We start from the raw sequence: 23,279 nt of genomic DNA on the forward strand, positions 1-23,279 counted from the left end.
AACAAGCTGTGGAAACACCCACATCTCACAGGGAAGTTGATGCCTTCCCTTACCCCTTGGTTTTGCAAACTTGAGCTGCGCAAGGCTCTTTACACTTCCAGCGTCCAGACCTCTCGTGTTTGGGTCAGATGTTAAAGACAACACATTCACTTGTATTATAAAAACATAGAACCAACAACGGAATCATTCCCATCAGAAACTGAAGATGAGGCAGATATTAATCAGGAAATGGGATGCCATTGCCTTTATCCTTCCAGAGAGCTTTTGTCCCAGGAAAAATGCTACAGACCAATTTTATTCCTTGGATGTGCAGAGGTAACATCTGTCAACTTTAAGGGGACTCAGGTGCATGTCTCCAAGAGCAGAATTTGGCTCAAACTAATTAAGCCTCACAATCCCTCTTTGGGGAAGGTAAGTATTATCATCCCCCATTTTCAAGATGGGTAAAACAAGGCACAGAATGGTGAAATGACTTGCCTCACGCTACAGATTAAGAGGCACAGTGGGAAAAGATGTTCAGCCCCCAGTTTTGCAGACCAGATAATTGGTCTGTTACTGTGGACACTATGCACTGTGTGAGGTGGAGGTTTTCTGTAAACAGCTACCCAAATGGAACTACACCTACCATGGAGCAAGTGGTAGGCACCTCAAGATAGATGAAACATCAGAAAGAATGAGATCAGTTGGACAGAGTAACTCAAGTGATTGGCCGAAATATATGGCGCCTTTCATTTCTAGATCACTGAAGCAAAAGTGACCCAGTTTAGTAAAAACTCTTGGTCACTACAATTTATCTTCTGACTGCAGGGGGATCTCTGAAGTGATCTGTTGGTGGGGGGAAGGAAGCTTGCATACGCTTGCCACTAGCACAAGACTGTCAGTCACAATTGATGTCTTGCTGATAGTCAGGAGTGAGGCTAAGGATGGTATGGGCCTTACAGGCCAAGCTGCCCTTTCACCTGAAGAGGCAATCCCTCCAGGTCAGGGCTGAGACACATTGCTGGAGCAGTTTAGCAGTATTATTCTTTGGTTGTTTCACACTACGGTTCAGATACAGGTGATGACACATTGCACACTACAGCACATACAGACTCCTTGAATTATAAATTACCACCTATTGGCCTTGGCCTCCTCAGCAACAAGGATACACTAGAACTTTAAGCTTCCCTCACCTGTTCTGTTCCTCCAACTTTGCCAACAGCTCCAGCTCATCTGGGCTTAGGTTCTCTGAATCTGAGGTGGGGGAGCATGCGGGCGCAGAGTTGACAGAAGAAAGAGCCTCGTGGGAGGAAGAGTCTGGGCTGACTGCCGGACTTGCCATCTCAGGAAGGCTGAGGGTATCAGGGATGTTCATTCGCAAAATCCACAGGAACACCCTTCAGGAAAGTCAAAGTTTCATCTGGAAGTGAACAAGCAGCATCAATACACATGGACAGCACCACAGTCTATACAGGAACTGCTCACTTAATATTGTAGTTATGTTCCTGAAAAAATGCGACTTTAAGTGAAACGACGTTAAGCGAATCCCATTTCCCCATAAGAATTAATGTAAATGAGGGGGTTAGGTTCCAGGGAAATTTTTTTCACCAGACAAAAGACTATATTTTATATACTATACATACACACACATGCAGTATAAGTTTTAAACAAACAATTTAATACTGGTACACAGTGATGATGATTGTGAAGCTTGGTTGAGGTGGAGGAGTCAGAGGGTGGGATATTTCCCAGGGAACGCCTTACTGCTAAATGAACTAGCAATTGACTGAGCCCTCAAGGGTTAACTCTCACAACACTCTGCAAGGCAGCAGGAAAGGAGGGAGGGCAGACAGACACACATCCTGTGTATGAGAGAAAAAAATGTGCATTTCCCCTTTAAGTAGCTGACCCCAGGCTTAAGTACACTGCCTTGTTAATTAAATCAGCTTGCTGAGACCTGAAACAGCAGCTACTGCCTAGAAGCTCCCTCCCTCCTGCATCCCCTCCCCGCTCTATGGAAGATGGGGAAAGTGGGGTGCAGGAGCAGGGGGGACACCCTGACATTAGCCCCCCTCTTCCGCCCTCCCCACGTACAGCAAGCAGGAGTTCTGGGAGCAACTCCAAGGCAGAGGGCAGGAGCAGCACATGGCAGTGGGACAGCTGCTGCACAGGGAACTTAGGGGAGAGGGGAGCTGATAGGGGAGCTGATGGTCCACCCTGGTTCTAACCACCCACCAGCTAGCTGCAATGGGTTGCTCTTCCTGTAAGCAGTGGACAAAACAGGCGGCTGCCAAACAACGTTAGATGGGAGCATTTCACAACTTTAAACTAGCATGTTCCCTAATTGATCAGCAACTTAACATTGAAACAACATTAACCTGGACAACTTTAAGTGAGTTCCTGTAGTTCCTTTGTTTCAGACATTTTCTTACCCAGACTGTCAGTTTCAGCAGCCACTGGTTCCCCTATGGAATACTGAATTATGCTAAATAGGGCTGTTAATTAATCGAAATTAACTCACGCGATTAACTCAAAAAAATTAATCACAGTTTTAATTGCACTGTGAAAACAATAGAATACCAATTAAAATTTATTAAATATTTTGGATGTGTTTTCTACATTTTCATATATATTGTATTCTGTATTATAAGTAAAATCAAAGTGTATATTATTTTTGATTACAAATATTTGCTCTGTAAAAATGATAAAAGAAATAATAATTTTCAATTCACCTCATACAAGTACTGCAGTGCAATCCCCTTGTGAAAGTGCAAATTACAAATACAGATTTTTTTTGTTACATAACAATGTGAAACTTCAGCGCCTACAAGTCCACTCAGTCCTACTTCTTGTTCAGTCAATTGCTAAGACAAACAAGTTGCTTACATTTACAGGATAGAATGCTTCCCTCTTCTTATTTACAATGTCACCAGAAAGTAAGTATAGGCATTTGCATGGCACTGTTGTAGCCGGCATTGCAAGGTATTTACATGCCAGATATGCTAAACATTCGCATGCTCCTTCATGCTTCAGCCACCATTCCAGAGGACATGCTTCCATGCTGAAGACACTTGTTTAAAAAAAAAAAAAAAAAAAAGTGTTAATTAAATTTGTGACTAAACTCCTTGGGAGAGAATTATATGTCCCCTGCTCTGTTTTACTCGCATTCTGCCATATATTTCATGTTATAGCAGTCTCGGATGATGACCCAGCACATGTTGTTCATTTTAAGAACACTTTCATTACAAATTTCACAAAATGCAAAGGTATCAATGTGAGATTTCTAAAGATAGCTATAGCACTGGACCCAAGATTTAAGAATCTGAAGTGCCTTCCATAATCTGAGAGGGACGAGGTGTGGAGCATGCTTTCAGAAGTCTTAAAAGAGCAACACTCCAATGCAGAAACTACATAACCCAAATCACCAAAAAATGAAATCAATCTTCTGCTGGTGGCATCTGACTCAGATGATGAAAATGAACATGCGTCAGTATGTACTGCTTTGGATTGTTATCGAGCAGAACCCATCATCAGCATGGATGCATGTCCCCCAATGGTGGCTGAAGCACGAAGGGACATATGAATCTTTAGTGTATCTGGCACATATCTAGTGACACCGGCTACAACACTGCAATGAGAACATCTGTTCTCACTTTCAGATGACACTGTAAACAAGAAGCCAGCAGCATTATCTCATGCAAATGTAAACAAACTTGTTTGTCTGAGCGATTGGCTGGGCAAGAAGTAGGACTGAGTGGACTTTCAGGCTTTAAAATTTTACATTTTATTTTTGAATGCAGGGTTTTTGTGTACATTATTAATTCAACTTTCACGATAAAGAGATACACTACAGTACTTGTATTAGGTGAACTAAAAGATACTATTTCTTTGTTTTTTACGGTGCAAGTACTTGTAATCAAAAATAAATATAAAGTGAGCACTGTACACATTGTATTCTGTGTTGTAATTGAAATCAATATATTTGCAAATGTAGAAAACATCCAAAAATATTTAAACAGTATTCTATTATTGTTTAACAGTGCGATTAATCGTGATTATGTTTTTTTACTCGCTTGACAGCCCTAATGCTAAACCAACATTGTACTGACTGAAAAGTAGATTATCTTCAACTCAGCACTCCAAGTCTAGTCTCGTGTCCCTTCGTTTCCATTAGGAACCACTCAACTACCCATTGCAGAGATTCATGTCCACGTTGGCCTCATCCAATGCCTTCTGTCATGGTCTCTCCCAGGCCCAAGACTCCAGACTTTGCACCCACTGTTTGCAGTCTTTCACTATAAGGGAGCTTTTCAGGTGAGCTGAAAGGACCACATCTCCAGCAACAAACTGCCCTTTGTACAGGTTTAATTTTATGTTTAAAAACCAATTTAAGTAAATTGATGTAAAAGCCACGATTAAATTTAAGTCAGTTTAAAGTCTATTAAGATTAATTTAATAATTAATCAAATTAAGCCAAGTCAATAAACCAGATTTAGAAATTGTCCACACAAGGAGTTATTCTGAATATCTATTCCTGATTAACTCCATGTGTGGACACCCTTATTCTGGAATAGGAGTGCCTAATTTGGAATCAGGCAGTCTTAATCCAGAATAACAGTATCTACCCACAGAATAGTTAATCTGCTTTAAATTCTCACCCTATTTTATTCTACATTATCTTTCACAAATAGATAAATCCTGAGATTTAAGAGTTTTAACTCTCAATGGCACTGGTTTAACTTAATCAGTTTTAAAAAAAAAAAAAAATCATACCTATAGTTAAACTGGTGCAACTTTGAATATGGACAATGTTTTAGCATCCTGGTAGGACATGGACTCAGAGGGGACCTAAAGCACCATGGGTTTTCCATAGATGGCTTACACCCAAATACTAACCAGGCCTGACTCCCATTACTTACAAGATCTGACAAGATCACAGCCCAAATTCATGTATGGCTGCAGACCATACTATCTATTTTAGGTACTTAGATGGCTCCCATTACCATGATATCTGAGTACCCCCCAATAGTTAGCATATTTATCCTCACAACACTTCTGTGACATAGGATAGTGTTTGCAAGCCAATTTGAATTAAGTTTTTCAAGACAGAGGGAAGTCACGTGCAGCTAGTTTATACCCACCCACAGCATTCCTTCCATCTATGGATTTTATAAATTTTAAAAACCTTGGTCAACTTTCCCAGAGATGATTTGTTGGATGGTGACAGACATAATAGCAGCCTTAGCTATGAATTAATTTAATTGGTTGGTGTCAGCCTTCAGGTTACTAAACTAAACCACATTTTATGTATTAATACAATATTTTACAGAAGAATTCCTCCCAGGGGAGGGCAAGACTAGAGTGATTGAGAGCAGTCCACAGAGTCTACTTTGTGCGTCACCAACATTAGTAGCATGCAGAAGGTAACTTCCTCATGCACGCATACCCTTTCTTAAGATTGATCTCAAGCTGGTAGAGTACTGCACTTTCCAGGGACACAAACAGCTATCCCTTCATAGAATCATAAAATATCAGGGTTGGAAGGGGCCTCAGGAGGTCATCTAGTCCAACCCCCTGCTCAAAGCAGGACCAATCCCTAACTAAATCATCCCAGCCAAGACTCTGTCAAGCCTGATCTTAAAAACCTCTAAGGAAGGAGATTCCACCACCTCCCTAGGTAACCCATTCCAATGCTTCACCACCCTCCCAGTGAAAAAGTTTTTCCTAATATCCAACCTAAACCTCCCCCACTGCAACTTGAGACCATTACTTCTTGTTCTGTCATCTGGTACCACTGAACAGTCTAGCTCCATCCTCTTTGGAACCCCCTTTCAGGTAGTTGAAAGCAGCTATCAAATCTCCTCTCATTCTTCTTTTCTGCAGACTAAACAATCCCAGTTCCCTCAGCCTCTCCTCATAAGTCATGTGCTCCAGCCCCCTAATCATTTTTGTTGCCCTCCGCTGGACACTTTCCAATTTTTCCACATCCTTCTTGTAGCGTGGGGCGCAAAACTGGACACAGTACTCCAGATGAGGCCTCACCAATGTTGAATAGAGGGGAATGATCACATCCCTCAATCTGCTGGCAATGCCCCTACTTATACAGCCCAAAATGCTGTTAGCCTTCTTGGCAACAAGGGCACACTGTTGACTCATATCCAGCTTCTCGTCCACTGTAACCCCTAGGTCCTTTTCTGCAGAACTGCTTCCTAGCCATTCGGTCCCTAGTCTGTAACAGTGAATGGGATTCTTCCATCCTAAGTGCAGGACTCTGCACTTGTCCTTGTTGAACCTCATCAGGTTTCTTTTGGCCCAATCCTCTAATTTGTCTAGGACCCACTGCTCAGGTATATTTTTAAACCCTCTGTGCTGCTGCTCTTATTCTAACAAGCTTCTATCAATGTCTCCTGAGTTAACCATTGAAGGCATTCCACAAAGGAACCAAATAATGTACTTTGACCGCCGAGTGATTGATAGAGGTTTCCAATGTTGCTCCAACAAGTCTCCCTCATATGAAATCTAGAAGAGTACACTCCACATGTAGTCAACTAACTAATTGGCCTTTCCTCATGGCATAAGTGAAATGTTTTTAAAACCAGCTAGAGAGTGGGGTTGGGAAGGTTGGAAGGGAGTGACAACATCAGCCCCTTGCAGGAGGGAGGGCTCAAGAGAGCAGCTTAGGCTGGGCCGGTCCCGCACGGGCAGCCGTCAGGGAGTCTCGGGCCAGCTTCAGGCACAGGGGGAGAAGGGGCCTCAGGCTGGCCTGCGGGGTGTCCTGTTTTCCCTTTGGGAAAATATGGTCACCCTACCAATTAGGATGAAGAGAGTCTGGCATACTGAGCTCAACTTGAGAAGACCAATAGAGTATACTGATACCTCAGGAAAGAAAGACATCACGAAATTGAAAAGCTTCAGTAAGTACAGCGAGTTCATAATACAGCTTAGAGTACAGAAGGCGACCAAGGTGCTCAGTATATTGTTCTCATACTGGGGATAAAGCACTGAAATAAGGCTAAGGAGGCTGGTATACTACACTGAAGCATCAGGTCTGTAGCACTGAGATGCATCTAAATCAGTGGCAGACCCTGGTGGGCAAAGGAACCTAAGCATCAATTTCTGTTGAGCACAAACACTCATTTAAAAAAAAAAAAATACACACCACCACCACACCCCACACACATCAGTCTGATTTGCACAGGTGCTGTGCAGCCACAGCTCCCACTGAGTTCAGTGAAAGCTGCAGGTGTTCAGTGCTTTTGAAAATCAGGTCACAAGGCTTTTAGCTTACATTTATTGCCGAGAACCTTCCAAAAGTGAACCCATACAGGGCTGTTTCCCCAAGACTATAGGCAGAGATTTGGTACCTCTCTCCCTGCCCATTGCTTTCCAAACAAGCAGCAAAGTGAAATTAACAAGACTCATCCTAGTTTCACCATGGTTGTTCTAGACAGCCAGGAAACTGACAATAATATCAAGTTAAAACATAGGCTGCTGCAGCTGCAAGCAGTGATACTATTTGTGAGGGACAACCATCCCCCTTGTTGTCACCCCCCACCCAAGAAAAAAAACCCACCATCACCACCACAGAGGCTAGAGGAAGGATAGAACAGGAGACCCCTCCCAGTATTTAGGAGGCTTTGGAATGTGGGTGGAAGGGGAAAGAGTTCATCTCTTCCAGTAACTTGGGATCTGTGGAGAGAGGAGAAAGCAAGAGGCTTCAAAATGTGGTACATCTATCAGCCAAGGGCAATGAAAAATAATGTATGTTTAAAAAAAAAAGAGTCTGGGGGGGGGGGAGAGCACCTTGGAAGGACCTTCCCTCATCCCCTCCAGTAGCTGGAAGTGGTGGAGTGGAGCTTCTCATAAGGCACTGGTTCTGGACCTAACTGGTGTCTCCATCTTTTGTATCAACCTCTGTCCTCTAGATGTGTAGTCCTCTAGAAATTCATCATGCCTTGTCCTAGTTATGATAATAGGGCTGATTAATCAGTGTGATAAACCATTATGTTGGCTCCTACTAATTTTATAGCTATTTGTCAGCTGCAAACACGTAACATGTGCTTCAATTTCTCCTCCTTTCCCTTAATACAGGAAGAGTATGACATGTTCTTATAAATCTCAGCCTCATTGATTTGCTGACACCAGCAGGGCATTACTGTAAAATGACAACTATTATCCACAGACTGGAAGCACAGTGTCTGAAAAATGCAGCAAAGTTAATTTTACCACCGTGAACAATGCAGCAGTGCTGCCTGTTTTAACAGACCCAGACACTTTTAAAAGGGAACATTTTCTAGGGCCTATTAATAAGTGATCCCTTATGCTTCTTGGATTAATTGAGCATTGTTTCACTCCCAGCTCTTCTGAGCATCCCTGTTACAACAGGCAACCGGCAGCTATGTGCAGGTTTGGATGCAAGGAAGAGGCACTGACAAGTTACACTGTAGCAATCAGTGCCACAATCCTGCTTCTCATTCTTAGATCTAAAAAGGTTTCACTGCAAACATGCTTGCTGGGTGTGAAGCATTTAATCATCTCTTCCCTGTCACTATGCAAAAATGCCTGTGCCATGGTACATTTCTCAGTCTTCTTCCGGGGAGGAGCTCAAGGAGCAAATCTGGTTTAACAGCTCCTAATAATAATGGAAATTATACATGACACCAAAAACTCTTCATAATTATACCCACTCATGTTTGTAATCAATTGAACACAAACACCTCTTTCATGTTTTCATATGAACTCTGAATAATCATGATCACTAGACAATTCACTGTTACAAAAATGGGCATTATGCAAGGAGTATGATTAGCTGACAGATTCTAGCACAGTATGTAGCTGGTTATAAATCAGAGGTCAGGACTCATTAGCTAATGGTTTATAACATTAATAAAGTATGTTTTGTTACAGGTAACAACCCTTTGAGAAGGACAGGTATAAGCAGATACTTGCACTGCTCAAGAGGTGTGGTTGAAAAGGCTTCACCTTCAGCCTTACAGAATAGTATAAGGTCATAAACAAACAGGAACACATGACAAAGGCAACCTGAAAACCAAATCAATCATGACATTTCAAATGCTACAGTGCTACATTGGAAATGGCACTGAGCTCACAGGGCCCTAATTTGATTCATGGCACAAGATGGTGCCTATTGCTAGGAAGGGCAACCTGCAGTAACTACCAGTGGACAAAACAGTAACAGAAATCTTATAAACAGCTCTGAGATGAGAGGAGAAACAACCAAACTAACCTGAGAAACAAGGTTTTGGAAGACAAGATATTTTTAATAATTAATATTCCTTATTTATCTGCATCAGGTTTAATTTAATCTTAATGCAAACCAGATGCCATCAGAATAGGAATAAGTAACTGCCTATTGTGAAAGATGCTTACTTTGGTCTACTTCACGAAGGATTAAGGTGTGCTATAATTTTAAATTGTCAGAAAACTGACTATCCTAGTCAGGGAGCAGCATTTCATACAGCTTCCAACCCTTCATCAGAAGGAAAGGCATACTAAACACAGTAAAAACCTGGAACAGCCAGACAGAAAGAGTGGATGAGACAGACAACACCTGATAATAACTTAAGTTATTTCAGTTTGGAATATAGTGTTACCATGCCGTTAGGTTAATAGTTCTGAAGTTCAGCAAAGTTTAACCAAAACATTTAAAGTCTAAAGGGCATAGCTACTTGGCCTTAGAGGAAAGATGGGAATTAAATTGTTAACAGAAGTGACTGCATTATAAGGGAACGCTTAGTAAGAGTGGCCTTTTTTTTTTTTTTTTTTTAAAAGGAAAAACCTCAAGACCTAGATTAAGGTTGAGCAATTCTGCTTCCAACTCCATGATCTGCTTCAGACTGGTCCCGTACAACTGACACTACTACTCTTGCTCCATTGCACAGTTAAGATTTTCTGTGAATTATTAAATTCTGGGCTTAAAAATAATTAAAGCAGAACAGCCATACTGAAGACTTCACGGAGCTCTCTGTGAAGTCTTCAATATCATTTACAGTGAAAAGATCACTTCACTACCATCTGTGGTTCTGTTGAACTATTCTGTGATGCCTAAGAAATAATTGTCTTGAAGTAAATTTTCATAGATTCAGCCAGCCTATAAGATCTTCCTTAAATTGTCTTGAACAGATTTTATTTTTATAACTCTGGGGAACAAAACACACGTTTTCAGAAGCAAGTATTGCCTATACTGGGACCGTAATTTTAAACACACATTCTCCTTTCTCTTATTAACACCACCAGCAGAAACACAGACACACAGACAGACCGATAGCCTTCTGATAACATGCTTAAAATTCATTGCAATGCCTAGAGTTCTAGAGTAATGACATGACCTTTTGTACACAAAAAAAATGTCCCTCAAATTTTCCACCATGGGACAGGCAAGGACATCAGAACTCTATAGCTTGGGGTATGTAAAGATTAAACGGCTATTGGTTTATTCATACCAGTACAGTTAACCATTAGCAGCTATCACCCACAATTCCAGAAGTTAATTTATTACCTGGTTCAGTTATCACATGTTCAGGCAAGGAGAAGAATATATTTAATATAATAAACCCTTCATTTTAGTATGACTGTCCAATCCACATATCTAACATTGCCACAAGTGCTCAAAAACACTTTGTTCTTCCTAGCTCTGAAGTTTACAGTGTCTTAATTTAGCCACTCTACACCATCCAAGATGTAGGCTCCTCTAGGTCGCTGGTTCAAATCCATTTCTGACCATAGTAACCAAAAGTAACAGCCATCTGAAGGCTGTTTAGGGGAATATATGAAATGAGCTGGGGGTCTGTATAGTTCTCAGCATCCCGGTGTTGTATCAAGTCACTATCACATTTGATGCTACGTAACAGGTTTGTAGACAGTCTCAGAGAGGCTAGGGCTGAACGGACATACAAATTAAACACCCAGCGCTACCTCAGAGGCAGAGGTGAGGTACATTGGTACAGGCAGCATGTGGGAAAGATTGCCCTTTTATTGTCCTGGGGATAGACAGAGGACTTTAGTCTCAAAGACATTTTCAATCCGGCTTCTTCCATGGTAGTAAATTCACTTAAAAAAAATTCAGGGGGCTAACCTGTAGAGACAGGTCACTCCAGCCACCAGTGGGACACTAATGAGCCCCCATTATTGGTTCCCCCCCACAGCCCCGGGGGAGAGCAGGGCCTGTTATGTTTACAGAGGCAGGAGTGAATAAGCTTGCCCGCACTATCCTACCAGCAGTTTTGCAAAAAACAAATCAGTTACAGAGAAACTAATGTTTCTGATTGCCTTCTATGAGGAGATAACTGGCTCTGTGGATATGGGGAAAGTGGTGGATGTGATATATCTTGACTTTAGCAAAGCTTTTGATACAGTCTCCCACAGTATTCATGCCAGCAAGTTAAAGTAGTATGGATTGGATGAATGGACTATAAGGTGGACAGAAAGCTACTTAGATTGTCGGGCTCAACAGGTAGTGATCAACAGCTCGATGTCTAGTTGGCAGCTGGTATCAAGCACAGTGCCCCAGTGGTCGGTCCTGGGGCCGGTTTTGTTCAACATCTTTATTAACCATCTGGATGATGGGATGAATTGCACCCTCAGCAAGTTCACAGATGACACTAAACTGGGGGGAGAGGTAGATATGCTGGAGGGTAGGGATAGGTCCAGAGAGAAATAGACAAACTGGAGGATTGGGCCAAAAGAAATCTGACAAGGTTCAACAAGGACAAGTGCAGAGTCCTGCACTTAGGAAGGAAGAATCCCATGCACTGCTACAGGATGGGGACCGACTGGCTAAGCAGCAGTTCTGCAGAAAAGGACCTGGGGGATTACAGTGGATGAGAAGGTGGATACGAGTCAGCAGTGTGCCCTTGTTGCCAAGAAGGCCAATGGCATATTGGGCTGTATTAATAGGAGCATTGCCAGCAGACCAAGGGAAGTGATTATTCCCCTCTATTCAGCACTGGTAAGGCCATACCTGGAGTACTGTGTCCAGTTTTGGTCCCCCCACTACAGAAGGGATGTGGACAAATTGGAGAGAGTCCAGCAGAGGGCAACGAAAATGATTAGGGAGCAGGAGCACGTGACCTACAAGGAGAGGCTGAGGGAACTGGGGTTATTTAGTCCGCAGAAGAGTGAGGGGGGATTTGATAGTAGCCTTCAACTACCTGAAGGGGGATTCCAAAGACGATGAAGCTAGGCTGTTCTCAGTGGTGGCAGATGACAGAACAAGCAGCAATGGTCTCAAGTTGCAGTGGGAGAGGTGTAGGTTGGATATTAGGAAACACTATTTCACTAGGAGGGTGGTGAAGCACTGGAATGGGTTACCTAGGGAGGTGGTGGAATTCCACCCATAGAGGTTTTTAAGGCCCAGCTTGACAAAGCCCTGGCTGGGATGATTTAGTTGGTGTTGGTCCTGCTTTGAATAGGGGATTTGACTAGATGACCTCCTGAGGTCTCTTCCAACCTTAATATTCTATGATTCTAATGTTCATTTGTTGGCAGGCTCAATAAGGAAGCTACATGCTACTCCAGCCAGGGGTTACAATGTGGGATGATTGAGGGTGGTGGGAGTCCTAGAAGTGCCATGGGATTCAGACAGGTGGTTTGAGGACTCGTGACATTCTTATTTGGGGGAGTGAATCTGGTTTCTGACCCAGGGGAAAGACAACTCATGTTTGTCATTCACTAGAGTCATTTCACTTTGTAATGAGCCTCAAAACAATATCTAAACAATGGGCAATCTTAAATGCTATATTAAAATCTATATTTCTGCAGAGGGAATACGATGGCAGCCCTAGGTCTGAGTTTTCTTTCAGTTAAATTAATAAAAGCGACTGTATCCAGTGTTGAACTGCTCATGCAACAATGCTGATGTCAGACACAGAAGCAGCTCTAGTAATATGACTAAATGTTAGCATTATGACTATGTTAGACTTTCCAGGCAAAAACTCAGTGAACTCTACGGTGCAAGAATCATCTTCACTTCAGTGGGAGTTCTGAGTAACAACATGCCAAAAAGTATGGGGAAAAAAAAAAAAATCAGAACGCACCATCAGTGTTATCATTCAAAGCCTTACCACACTAGCCTTGCAAGGTGCTAAAATACCACAGTACAGGCACAGTAGAATTATATAGCTAGGACAGCTACTCTGATGGCATAATCCCTATTAATCAAGTTGCCATCAATACCCCCAAACTTGTAGGAGGTCTTAGAGGACTGAGTGAACAACAGGTCTTGAACTCTAAAGCCCAAAGGTTCTCTCTTCAGGGCAGCAGCAAGATGCATTGGTGCAAACAGCAGGTGGTGAAGCTAAATTGAATTGGTGCTGTAAAAACTGTCCTTTAAGACAACCACCTAAGTAGCCAATGAACAGTCTACCACCTAACACTCTCTGATTCCGAAATCTTTTCCTCCCAATTTCATTCTGCACGATTCAATTTCAACACAGATCGTCAGTCTTTGTATGTATGCAAAGATTTCATTGTGCTAAGCATCTCACAAGTATAGGCAATCCACTTTCAATAACTTTCCTGGCATGACAAATCATAAGTGTTGCCAGAGTCAATATATCAGGACTCCACATATAGGTCAGTTTAGAAAGAACACGTTTAAATATACATTTTATAACATTAGAATGATGTAATGTTGCTAGTATGCTTCAGAAAAACCTCAAGGTTATAAGGAACCCTTAGTTCTCAGCCTTTGGCTGCCAGTATTTACCAAAGAATCTATTACTCCCAAGCACACCTATAAAAGTCCCATTGAGATCAATGTCACAGGCAACCCAGGACTTTATTACTTTATTACTAAATGTGAAAGTAAATATTGCTTTAAAGGGCCAGTGACAAGATTGTTAGGTCTGAAATTAGATTGCCTAATTGTTCTGGATCTTGCATGATGAACACATACATGTACATGTCACATCTTCTCTTCTAAGAGCCATAGCAAGCCACTAGGGCCCTATAATTTCAAAGAATCTTGCACTCTAATGTGGACAGCAGAGAAGTGCAGATGGTAAAATCCATGCCTACAAGCCAGAGCAAGTTCAATGCTCTAGGAGTGTTTGAAGTTGGCTACCCAACAGAGAAACTGGGTTTCATCCCAACTTGTGGCTCTTCTTTTGGATGGTAATAAAAGTATTGGAAAGCCCTGGCTATTTCCCCACCCACTCCCAAATTAAGTTTTTGTAGACAAACGTTCAGAGGCACTTCAGGATTTTAGGCAACCAAATCCTGATCAGTGGGAATTGGACACCAAACTTCTTTAGCCTCCTTTGCAAATCCGAAACTTAAATGTTATTGGGTTTTTCTGGAGGGTTGGGGACTTTTTTTGATACGTGAAATTTTCAGCACACTTTTCTAAAGTTTTCTAAAACAAAAATGTTGTCATCGGAGGAATTCACAAATGGACATACAAGATTCAACTACTAAGCAGAAAAATAATTTTGTTTCAAATATAAAGTTGTTTTTCCATTGGAGATCCCAACTGCAAAACCAGGTCCATTCATAATTTACAATTGGCAAGGACTTTGTCAACAGTATGTATGTCATGTATTAGATTGATGTGACTTCATATCTTGGCTGTTATACTCTAAGTATCAAGAAGTATATTAATGTGAAAGAAATAAAGCATGGTTAAGAGAAACTCCACAACCATAGATCAAAAATTTCCCTCTTCTGCTCACTAGTCCAGGAAGGATATCTGGAAGCATTAACTGATCCTGGAAACCTTGATACCAGTTGACCAAAAAAAGTCACATCGTTCAAATTATCTTTTCTTTCCACTTCAATTTTGACATGATTTCAGCAGCTGACTTCTCATAATCTCCAGTGTCAGCGGTTCACTGTTATACTACTTGAAGGCGGAGACACCAAGCTACTTTCAAATGGTAAATGGCACCAGTTTCTAACTGTTAAGGCCACATCTATTTTACAGAAGTTAGTACTTATTTTTTTGCAACTGTGTATGAATTAGTGTAGACTAGCCTCTGGCAGTTTTACTACATCAGCTAACCTTGCTGGAGGTGTCTACACTATGGAAAAGACGCCTTAGGCCTTGTCTACAAGAACAATTAGTTTGCAGCAAGTTGAAATGGCAAGCTAGTGGCCTAAAGCACTCTAACCACTCTGACAGACTGTGGCAGGCTAGCATGGGACAGATTCATACCCCGTTTTACCACAAGTTGTTTCTGTAGACGAGCTCTTAGTGTAAATAGCCTGCCAGCTGCCAACACCATTTTATGCATTCTGTTCATGGGACCTGCCCACAGCAAGTCTGAGCAATAGTCTTCAAAGTCATGCTGGCAGTGGAGGGTTGTCTACACTAGGGCTCTCAACATTGTTAGCACTGAGGGAGATGAAAGTCCAATGCCAGAGTCAAAGTTCAGAGTGAGCATTTATGAAAGAGTAGTAAAACTGCTTAAAGCCCCATCTACCGAATGCTTGTGTCATTGCTAAAAAATGGGTACCAGCTTTCCTAGTTGCTCCTGAGACAGTGGCTGCTAAAATCCTATCTAAAGTCAAGTGGAGAATGACAATACAGGACGGTGAACAAAATAATTTGATTTTTTTTTAAAAGGTGCCAATAAGTTGCAACTAGGGCTAACAACAGATGTTTTATATCCTTGAGAAATTTTCCATTGATGCTTACTCTGGTGATATGCAAGATCTCAAACTAGCAGTGCTTTCTTTGCACTGATCCAGGACTGACTACAGCAAGTCCCATGGACACCAAAATCAACCTAATTTTCATTCCCTGCAAGCAACCTACTAAGCAGCTAACAAACATTTTTTCTTTCAGAAATACTCTACAAGCAAATCAGTCACAGCAGAGATCTTCCTCTTCATAATTTAGCCATTTTGGGCATACTGAATAGACAAATTTTAAACCCAAAGATTGGAGCATTTAACAGCATTTTGGCAATCTTTCATTCAAAGGCAGTCAGTTGGCAGTGTATTTTTTCAAAGTTATATCAAAAGGGACAAGCTGTGTCCAAGGTTTCTATCCCAGTTACTAAACACCACTAAAAATGAACACAATGGGCATAATAACAAGCCTTCAGCTCTAGCACAATTCAGTGGATGCTGCCATTACACCTGCCAAGTGGTATCCAGTTAGACCAGGGGTTCTCAACCTTTTTCTTTCTGAGCCCCCACCTCCCAACAGAATATAAAAACTCCATGGCCCACTTGTGCCACAATAACTGTTTTCCTGCATATAAAAGCCAGGGCTGGCATTAGGGGGCAGCAAGCAGGGCAGTGCCTGGGGCCCCATGCCTCAGGGGTTCCCACGAAGCCACGTTGCTCAGGCTTCAGCCCCATGCGACGGGGCTTCGGTGTTCTGTCCTCGGTCCCAGCGAGTCTAATGCTGGCCCTGCTTGGAGGCCCCCCTGAAATCTGCTTGAGGCACCCTAGGGGACCCTAGGCCTTTGGTTGAGAACTACTGAGTTAGACCTTGAGACAACTCCTCATGCCTGTGCTGGGTTCGGCAAAGCCATCAACTAAAGGATTTTGGATACTGGCCTAACAGCCCAAAAAAGGAGCAAGGCCCACCCAAGAGCTAGAACTGCGGAGTGAATATCTGTTTCAGCAGCAGATACCATTACAGAAAAGGAGGCAAGGGGAGGGCTCCTTCTAGAACAGACCAAGTCACCCTGGCCTAGATTTTACATTTTTTTAACCCAGAAGAAGATGGTAGCTTCAGGGATTGGGACATAGACACAAATGAAAAGCTCATATCACAGAGACACAGCTTCAGTGGCCAGGAGCTGGTGATGTGCCAGTGTGTGCTGAAGGCAGATGTGCCAGCTCCTACCATCTTTTCCCTGGAAACAGAGGGGATTCGGCACTCTCCCTTCCTTATGCCCATCTCACAGGGATATGAGGGGCTGTGGGCAGATTCACCACCACCACCACCTCTCGGGATGGGGGTAACACTGTGCCTGGGGGAATAGGGCATGTGTGAAATCCTCCTGGTGGGTGGGGGAAAAGGAGGGCACTAGGGAACAGGGAGTACCCATGTCTCTGGGCAAGTGACCAGGCACTCCCTAGAGAGGAGGGCATGTTATGGGAGGGGGTTACAGATGCCTCTCACCTAGCTGGGAGAGAAGGGAGAACCCAAGGCAGGAGGGGCTTGGTTTGGGGGTCAGGGTGAATCACTCCTATCCCAGTGGGGGGCTGAGCGAAGGACCAGGCCCGCTGGTTGGGAGGGGGGACTGCCTTGGTGGGGGTGGCAGGTGGAGTCTGGGATCAGACACCCCGCTCCATCTTTCAGACGGGGATTCAGGGCGGAGGGTGGCCGGACCCAACCAGGCTAGAGCGGGGGGGGAGGGGGAGGAGGCACCCCGCCGGTGTGGGTGGGGCCCCGCACACACAGGGATCAGCGTGTTTGGGTGGGGGAAGGGCACTGGGAACCAGCCGCCCCCGGGCTAGGGGGAAGCCCCCGGCTACTCCTCCTACCTGTGCGGCGCTGCCATAGCGGCTCCCCAGCCTCCTCCTCAGGGGGGCGGGGGACCGAACCCCGCGGGCCCGGCCTTCTCTCCCCCAGTCACCACATGAAGAGGGGCGGGGGCGCCGGGCACCGCAGCTGCCATGAAACCACCACCTCCCCCGCCGGCTGCCCGGACCAGACGGACAGACCGACTGACAGGCGGCTCCGCCCTCCTCCCCGCCCCCTCGCAGCGCTGACCAATCCCGCCCCAAGACGGTACATTCAGAGCCCGCCTACCGAGCCACATCCTCCAATCGGAGCTCAGGGCTGGCAACCGGACCGTATCCGCACCCACCAGCAGCCGGAGACGGAATGAACTGCGGATCCGAGAGGGGACGGAGGGAGTGGGGGCGGGGATATAAGCCCCGCCTATTAAACTATTAACCAATAGACACCGAGGATAGTTAATGGACAAGACTTCCCACCTACTACGTTGAAAAAGATGTTGAGTGGCAGGATACAGGGGGCGGGACTCCCTTTATTCTAAAGACCAATAGGAATCGCAAGAGGAATTGATAGACAGGTTTCTTCACCTATCAAGTGCAGAAAAGCTTTGGCGTGCCATGCTCTGTGATGGAAGACAATAATCCCCACCTCTTGCTCCCAGGGCCAATAGGTTAGCAGTCTAGCTTTGATTGACAGGTAACTAAACTGATCAGTTACAGGGAGGTTTCGGAGTGGCAGCTCGGCAAACCAATGGATTTTGAAGAGCGAGCTGTCCAGGTCTGTCATCGCCCTATGATCTGGGAAAGAGCTCTAATTGGTAGGGAGCGCGAGATGGACAAGGGTATCAACCTATGGGGCGTCGAGTAGCTTAAGTCCCGTTGCTGAAGGGAATTTTGCCTTGCCTCAGTTACCTTTAGGGTGACTAGATGTCCCGATTTTATAGGGACAGTCCCGATTTTTTGATCTTTTTCTTATTACCTATAACCCCCTGTCCTAATGTTTCACATTTGCTGTCTGGTCACCCTAGTTACCTTTCTCCAGACAGAGCCAAGGGTGGGAAGGGGGGGGGGGAGAGGCTAGAGGAGAAACGTTGAGAGAGGGATCCGTGGGGGGCTGGTAGGGAGTTCCCAGGGAGCTTGGGAGAGGGAGCCCTGAGGGGTGGCAGGGGGTTAGGGAGCATTGGGAGGGGGCCCCTGGGGAGTTGGCACTGGCAGGGGGTTTCCAGGGAGCACTGGGAGAAGGTGCCTTGAGGAGTTGCCAGGGTGTTTCCAGGGAGCACTGAGAGAGGGGGGCCCTCAGGGGTTGGCAGGGTGTTAGGGAGCATTGGGGGAGGGGTCCTCAAGGGGTTGGCAGGGGGTTCCCAGGGAGCACTGTGGGAGGGAGCCCTGAGGGGTCCCAGAGAAGCCCATAGGGGATTGGATCAGGAGTGTCAGGGCCCCACGCATTTCCTCAGCCCTTTCTCTCCTGACACAACCTTGATTCTGCCCTTTAACTAGCAACAGTTGGTCAGTTGTGAAGCATGCTGTGTATGAGCTTAAATTGCACCCCTTTCCATTGCCCTGAAACTTCACAGTCCCTTAGCCCAATCCCTGGCCCCCTTTTGGCTCATTATGTCTCAGCCCATCAACAGAACATGTCCCCCAAGGAATGGTGCAATGTAGAGCACACTAAGGGTATGTCTACACTACGAGAGTAGTTCGATTTTACTTAAATCGAATTAGTGGAACCGATATTACGAAGTCGAACGTGTGTATCCACACTAAGAACAGTAATTCGACTTTGTGAGTCCACACTAACGGGGCAAGCGTCGACATTGGAAGTGGTGCACTGTGGGCATCTATCCCACAGTTCCCGCAGTCCCTGCTGCCCATTGGAATTCTGGGTCGAGCCCCCAGTGCCTGCTGGGGAAAAAAATGTGTCGAGGGTGGTTTTGGGTAACTGTCGTCATTCAACTGTCACTCCCGCCCGGCGCTCTCCCTCCCTGAAAGCGCCGGCGGGCAATCAGTTCGTGCACTTTTCTGGTGAGTGACAGCGCGGATGCCACAGCACTACGAGCATGGAGCCCGCTGCGACCATCGCTGCAGTTATGGCCGTTGTCAACACTTCGCACCTTATCATCCACCTTTTTCAGAGGCAGATGCTGAGAAATCAGGTGAGGAGGCTACGGCAGCGCGGTGAGGACATTAAGTCTGAGAGGGGCACAGACCTCTCGCAAAGCATGGGACCCTGCGCCGTAGACATGGTGGCAATGGGTCATGTTGATGCTGTGGAATGGCGATTCTGGGCCCGGGAAACAAGCACAGACTGGTGGGACCGCATAGCACTGCAGGTCTGGGATGAATCACAGTGGCTGCGAAACTTTCGCATGCACAAGGGAACTTTCCTGGAACTTTGTGAGTTGCTGTCCCCTGCCCTGAAGCGCAAGGACACCCGGATGCGAGCAGCCCTGACTGTCCAGAAGCGAGTGGCCATAGCCCTCTGGAAGCTTGCAACGCCAGACAGCTACCGGTCAGTCGCGAATCACTTTGGCGTGTGCAAATCTACCGTGGGGGTTGCTGTGATGCAAGTAGCCAACGCAATCTCTCAAGCTACTGCTCACAAAGGTAGTGACCTTGGGAAACGTGCAGGTCATCATAGATGGCTTTGCCGCGATGGGGTTCCCAAACTGCGGTGGGGCTATAGATGGAACTCACATCCCTATCCTGGGACCGGAGCACCAGGCCAGCCAGTACATTAACAGAAAGGGCTACTTTTCAATGGTGCTGCAAGCACTGGTGGACCATAGGACGTTTTATCAACATCAACGTCGGATGGCTGGGCAAGGTTCATGACGCTCGTGTTGTCAGGAACTCTGGTCTGTTTAGACGGCTGCAGGAAGGGATTTACTTCCCGGACCACAAAATAACTGTTGGGGATGTGGAGATGCCTATAGTGATCCTTGGGGACCCAGCCTACCCACCAATGCCCTGGCTCATGAAGCCCTATACAGGCGCCCTGGACAGTGAAAAAGAACTCTTCAACTACCGGCTGAGAAAGTGCAGAATGGTGGTGGAGTGTGCTTTTGGACGTCTCAAGGGGAGATGGAGAAGCTTACTGACTTGCTCTGATCTCAGCGAAACCAATATCCCCATTGTTATTGCAGCTTGCTGTGTGCTCCACAATCTCTGTGAGAGCAAGGGGGAGACGTTTATGGCGGGATGGGAGGTTGAGGCACATCGCCTGGCTGCTGATTACGCCCAGCCAGACAGCCGGGCGATTAGGACGCGCTGTGCATCCGGGAGGCTTTGAAAGCTAGGTTCCACAGTGAGCAGGGTAAACCGTGACTATTAAGTTTGTTTAAAGAGAAGCTGAACCTGCCCCCGTTTCTTTACCCACTTAATGTTGACTATCCTCTCCAGTTACATACCCCCCTCACCCCATTGCCCCCCTTCCAACATACCTTTAAAAATAAAATAAATGGAACTTTGTTCATTAACACCGTTTTCTTTATTAAGGGTTTCGTGGTAAAGGGTTGAAACTGGGACGCAGACTGTGGTGGGGAGCGGGTGTAGTGATGGAAAGGACGCTTCTAAACTTGAGGAATGACAGGCTCCTGCTCCTACAGCGGTCCACAGTGGTGGACTGGTTGTTTCAACGGAGCCTGTCATCCCTCCTTTTCGGGACTCTGTGTGTGGGGGCTATGTGACTTTGTGGCGGGGGAGGACGGTTACAGATCCCCTGCTGCGTGGCTCTGTCATCCAGGCTAAGGACCACTAAATAAGATCTGTAACCGCCCTCCCCTGCCACAAACTCACATAGCCCCCCCACCCCAGAACATGAAAACCACCTCCCAGACTGACCAGCGTGCCTAGTGACTGCAATGTGTGTGTGACCTGCTGCTGAACCTGCCCCCGTGTCTGTACCCTGGTAAAGGTGACTGTCCTCTCCAATTACCAACCCTCTTTCCCCCCCTCAAACACACTCTCCTCTAAAAGAACCTGATGTAAACAGTAATTAACAGAAACATATTTTTTATTAACAACTACACAGTTAGGGGATGACACTGGGACGGGGGCTTGGGTGAGGTGCTTTTGGAGTGAAGGAAAGGACTTATCAAAACTTTGGGAATGAGAGCCATCTGCTACTTGAGCAGTCTGCAGGGGTGGCGTGACTGTTTTCACGGCCCCTGCCGCCCCGCCTTCTTGGGACTTTGGGTGAGGGGGGGATGGGACTTTGTGGCGGGGGAGGGCGGTTAGAGATAGACTGCAGCGGGGCTCTGTCCTCCTGCCCTGCAGAACATCTACAAGGCGCCGGAGCGTGTCCGTTTGCTCCCTCATTAGTCCAAGCAGCGTTTGAGTTGCCTGCTGGTCTTCCTGCTGCCACCTGTCCTCCCGTTCGCTGTGTGATCGCTGGTATTGCGACATGTTCTCACTCCACTGGGCCTCGGCTCAGGAGCAGCCCATAAGTTCGGAGAACATCTCGTCCTGTGTCCTTCTCTTTCGGCACCTAATCTGCGCCAGCCTCTGGGAGGGGGATGCCGGGGTAGGTCGGGAGACACTCGCAGCTGTGGGATGAGAAAAAGGGAGTGAATTCCTCACAAAGATACATTTTTGTGAACAATGAACATAGTCTTTCTCTGTGAACAAGACCATGCACAGCACCTATCACATGCGCACTCAGGACAAGGTTGAATTTTCAGCTTTCCCATTGTTGCCAGCACAGAGGCCCGAGGACAGCAACAGCGGGGTTCGTTGCCCGGTGTGCTTCGCGTCAATAAACATACCGGGGTGGAGAAACAATCAAAGTTTATTTGAGATCTCAAAGTGGTGCAAGGAGATAGGCAAGTCTCAAATCAAGCACACCAGCAAAAACAGTTTCTCTCTTCTTATACATTTTACAACTAAGCCCCCCCCCTCCCCCTCTCTACCACCCACCCCTCTCTACCACCCCTCCTCTATCTCTCCCTCTACTCCCCCTCCCCACCGAAGGCTTGTTTATACATTTAAGCAATTAAATCATTCTAGGGCTATAAATCTAGCTTGTTAGTAACACTCCTCTAAACAGTTATTTGGTCCTGTTTACCCTTAGTTTATTATCCCTTCTCCAGCTAGAAACATGCAAACCTCATCATTATCGCTTGGTACCTGGTATGAGGGGAGGGGGGTTTGTAACTGATAACTGGCTGTTTACACATTCCAATTTCTGCCCTTGGCTTTTGAGGTTGATTAGAGTTAAACATGGAAGGACAGAGTTTAAACATGGAAGAACTTTGGCTCAGGCAGGCCTAGTGACCCCAACACCATTCAGTGCCTGAGGTCTTGGAATACAGATCACACAAGCGGAGCAGGACAGCGGAATTCGGGTAGCAGGTGGACATAGTAAGCCGTAGACTTTTGGCTGCTGATAGCTTAATTTATAGCAGTGCCCTCCTTTCACGTTCAAAACAATGCCCCTAGCGTTGGCCAGTTCCTGCTGCCGGCAATCCGGCCAGCATGAACTTTGCTCCTGTCCCACCCCCCTCGCGGCTGTCCCCAGGAAAGATCCATGTATGCTGCCCCTGTCCCGCCTCCACCGCGTGGCTGTAAACCGCCAGTTACAGTTATGTAAAGGAACAGGCAATCAGTCCCAATACTAACATTCCCCTAATTTAAAGCAGGTCACCATGAGTGATATCACTCTGATGAGGATTTCGGACACAGAGAAAGACTGCATGCTGCGTGAATGCCAGCAAAAACCAGGGCCGTATGCGGCCATGCTGTGCGAGGCACTGATCCCGGAGTACTTGCTGCTAGCTGGGCACGGAAAAGTTTCCTACCATGGAGGACGCAATAAGGCTGCTCTCCCCAGGAACCTAATGCAAAGGCTTTCAAATGACCTACAG

At 45.6% G+C, this 23,279-nt stretch overlaps 1 protein-coding gene across 4 annotated transcripts in view; it reads right to left on the reverse strand.

Annotated features, from left to right (window-relative positions):
* EVI5L (ecotropic viral integration site 5 like) overlaps positions 1-17,808 on the reverse strand; it is a 78,682-nt gene extending 60,874 nt beyond the window's left edge. For 3 of the 4 annotated variants that reach the window (XM_034791884.1, XM_034791883.1, XM_034791881.1), the window contains exons 1-2: positions 17,443-17,639; positions 1,173-1,399 (exon numbers count right to left, since the gene is read on the reverse strand). In XM_034791884.1, coding sequence (XP_034647775.1) covers positions 1,173-1,354 — 182 coding nt within the window. In that variant the 5' untranslated portion in view covers positions 1,355-1,399; positions 17,443-17,639. Of the gene's footprint in view, positions 1-1,172; positions 1,400-17,442; positions 17,640-17,710 lie in introns of those variants that run through there. The other variant, XM_034791882.1, reaches the window with a different exon arrangement.
* Between the last annotated feature and the right edge of the window lie 5,471 nt (positions 17,809-23,279).

The sequence above is a fragment of the Trachemys scripta genome, chromosome 16 (genome assembly GCF_013100865.1).
Source record: "Trachemys scripta elegans isolate TJP31775 chromosome 16, CAS_Tse_1.0, whole genome shotgun sequence".
Taxonomy (NCBI): Eukaryota; Metazoa; Chordata; order Testudines; family Emydidae; genus Trachemys; species Trachemys scripta.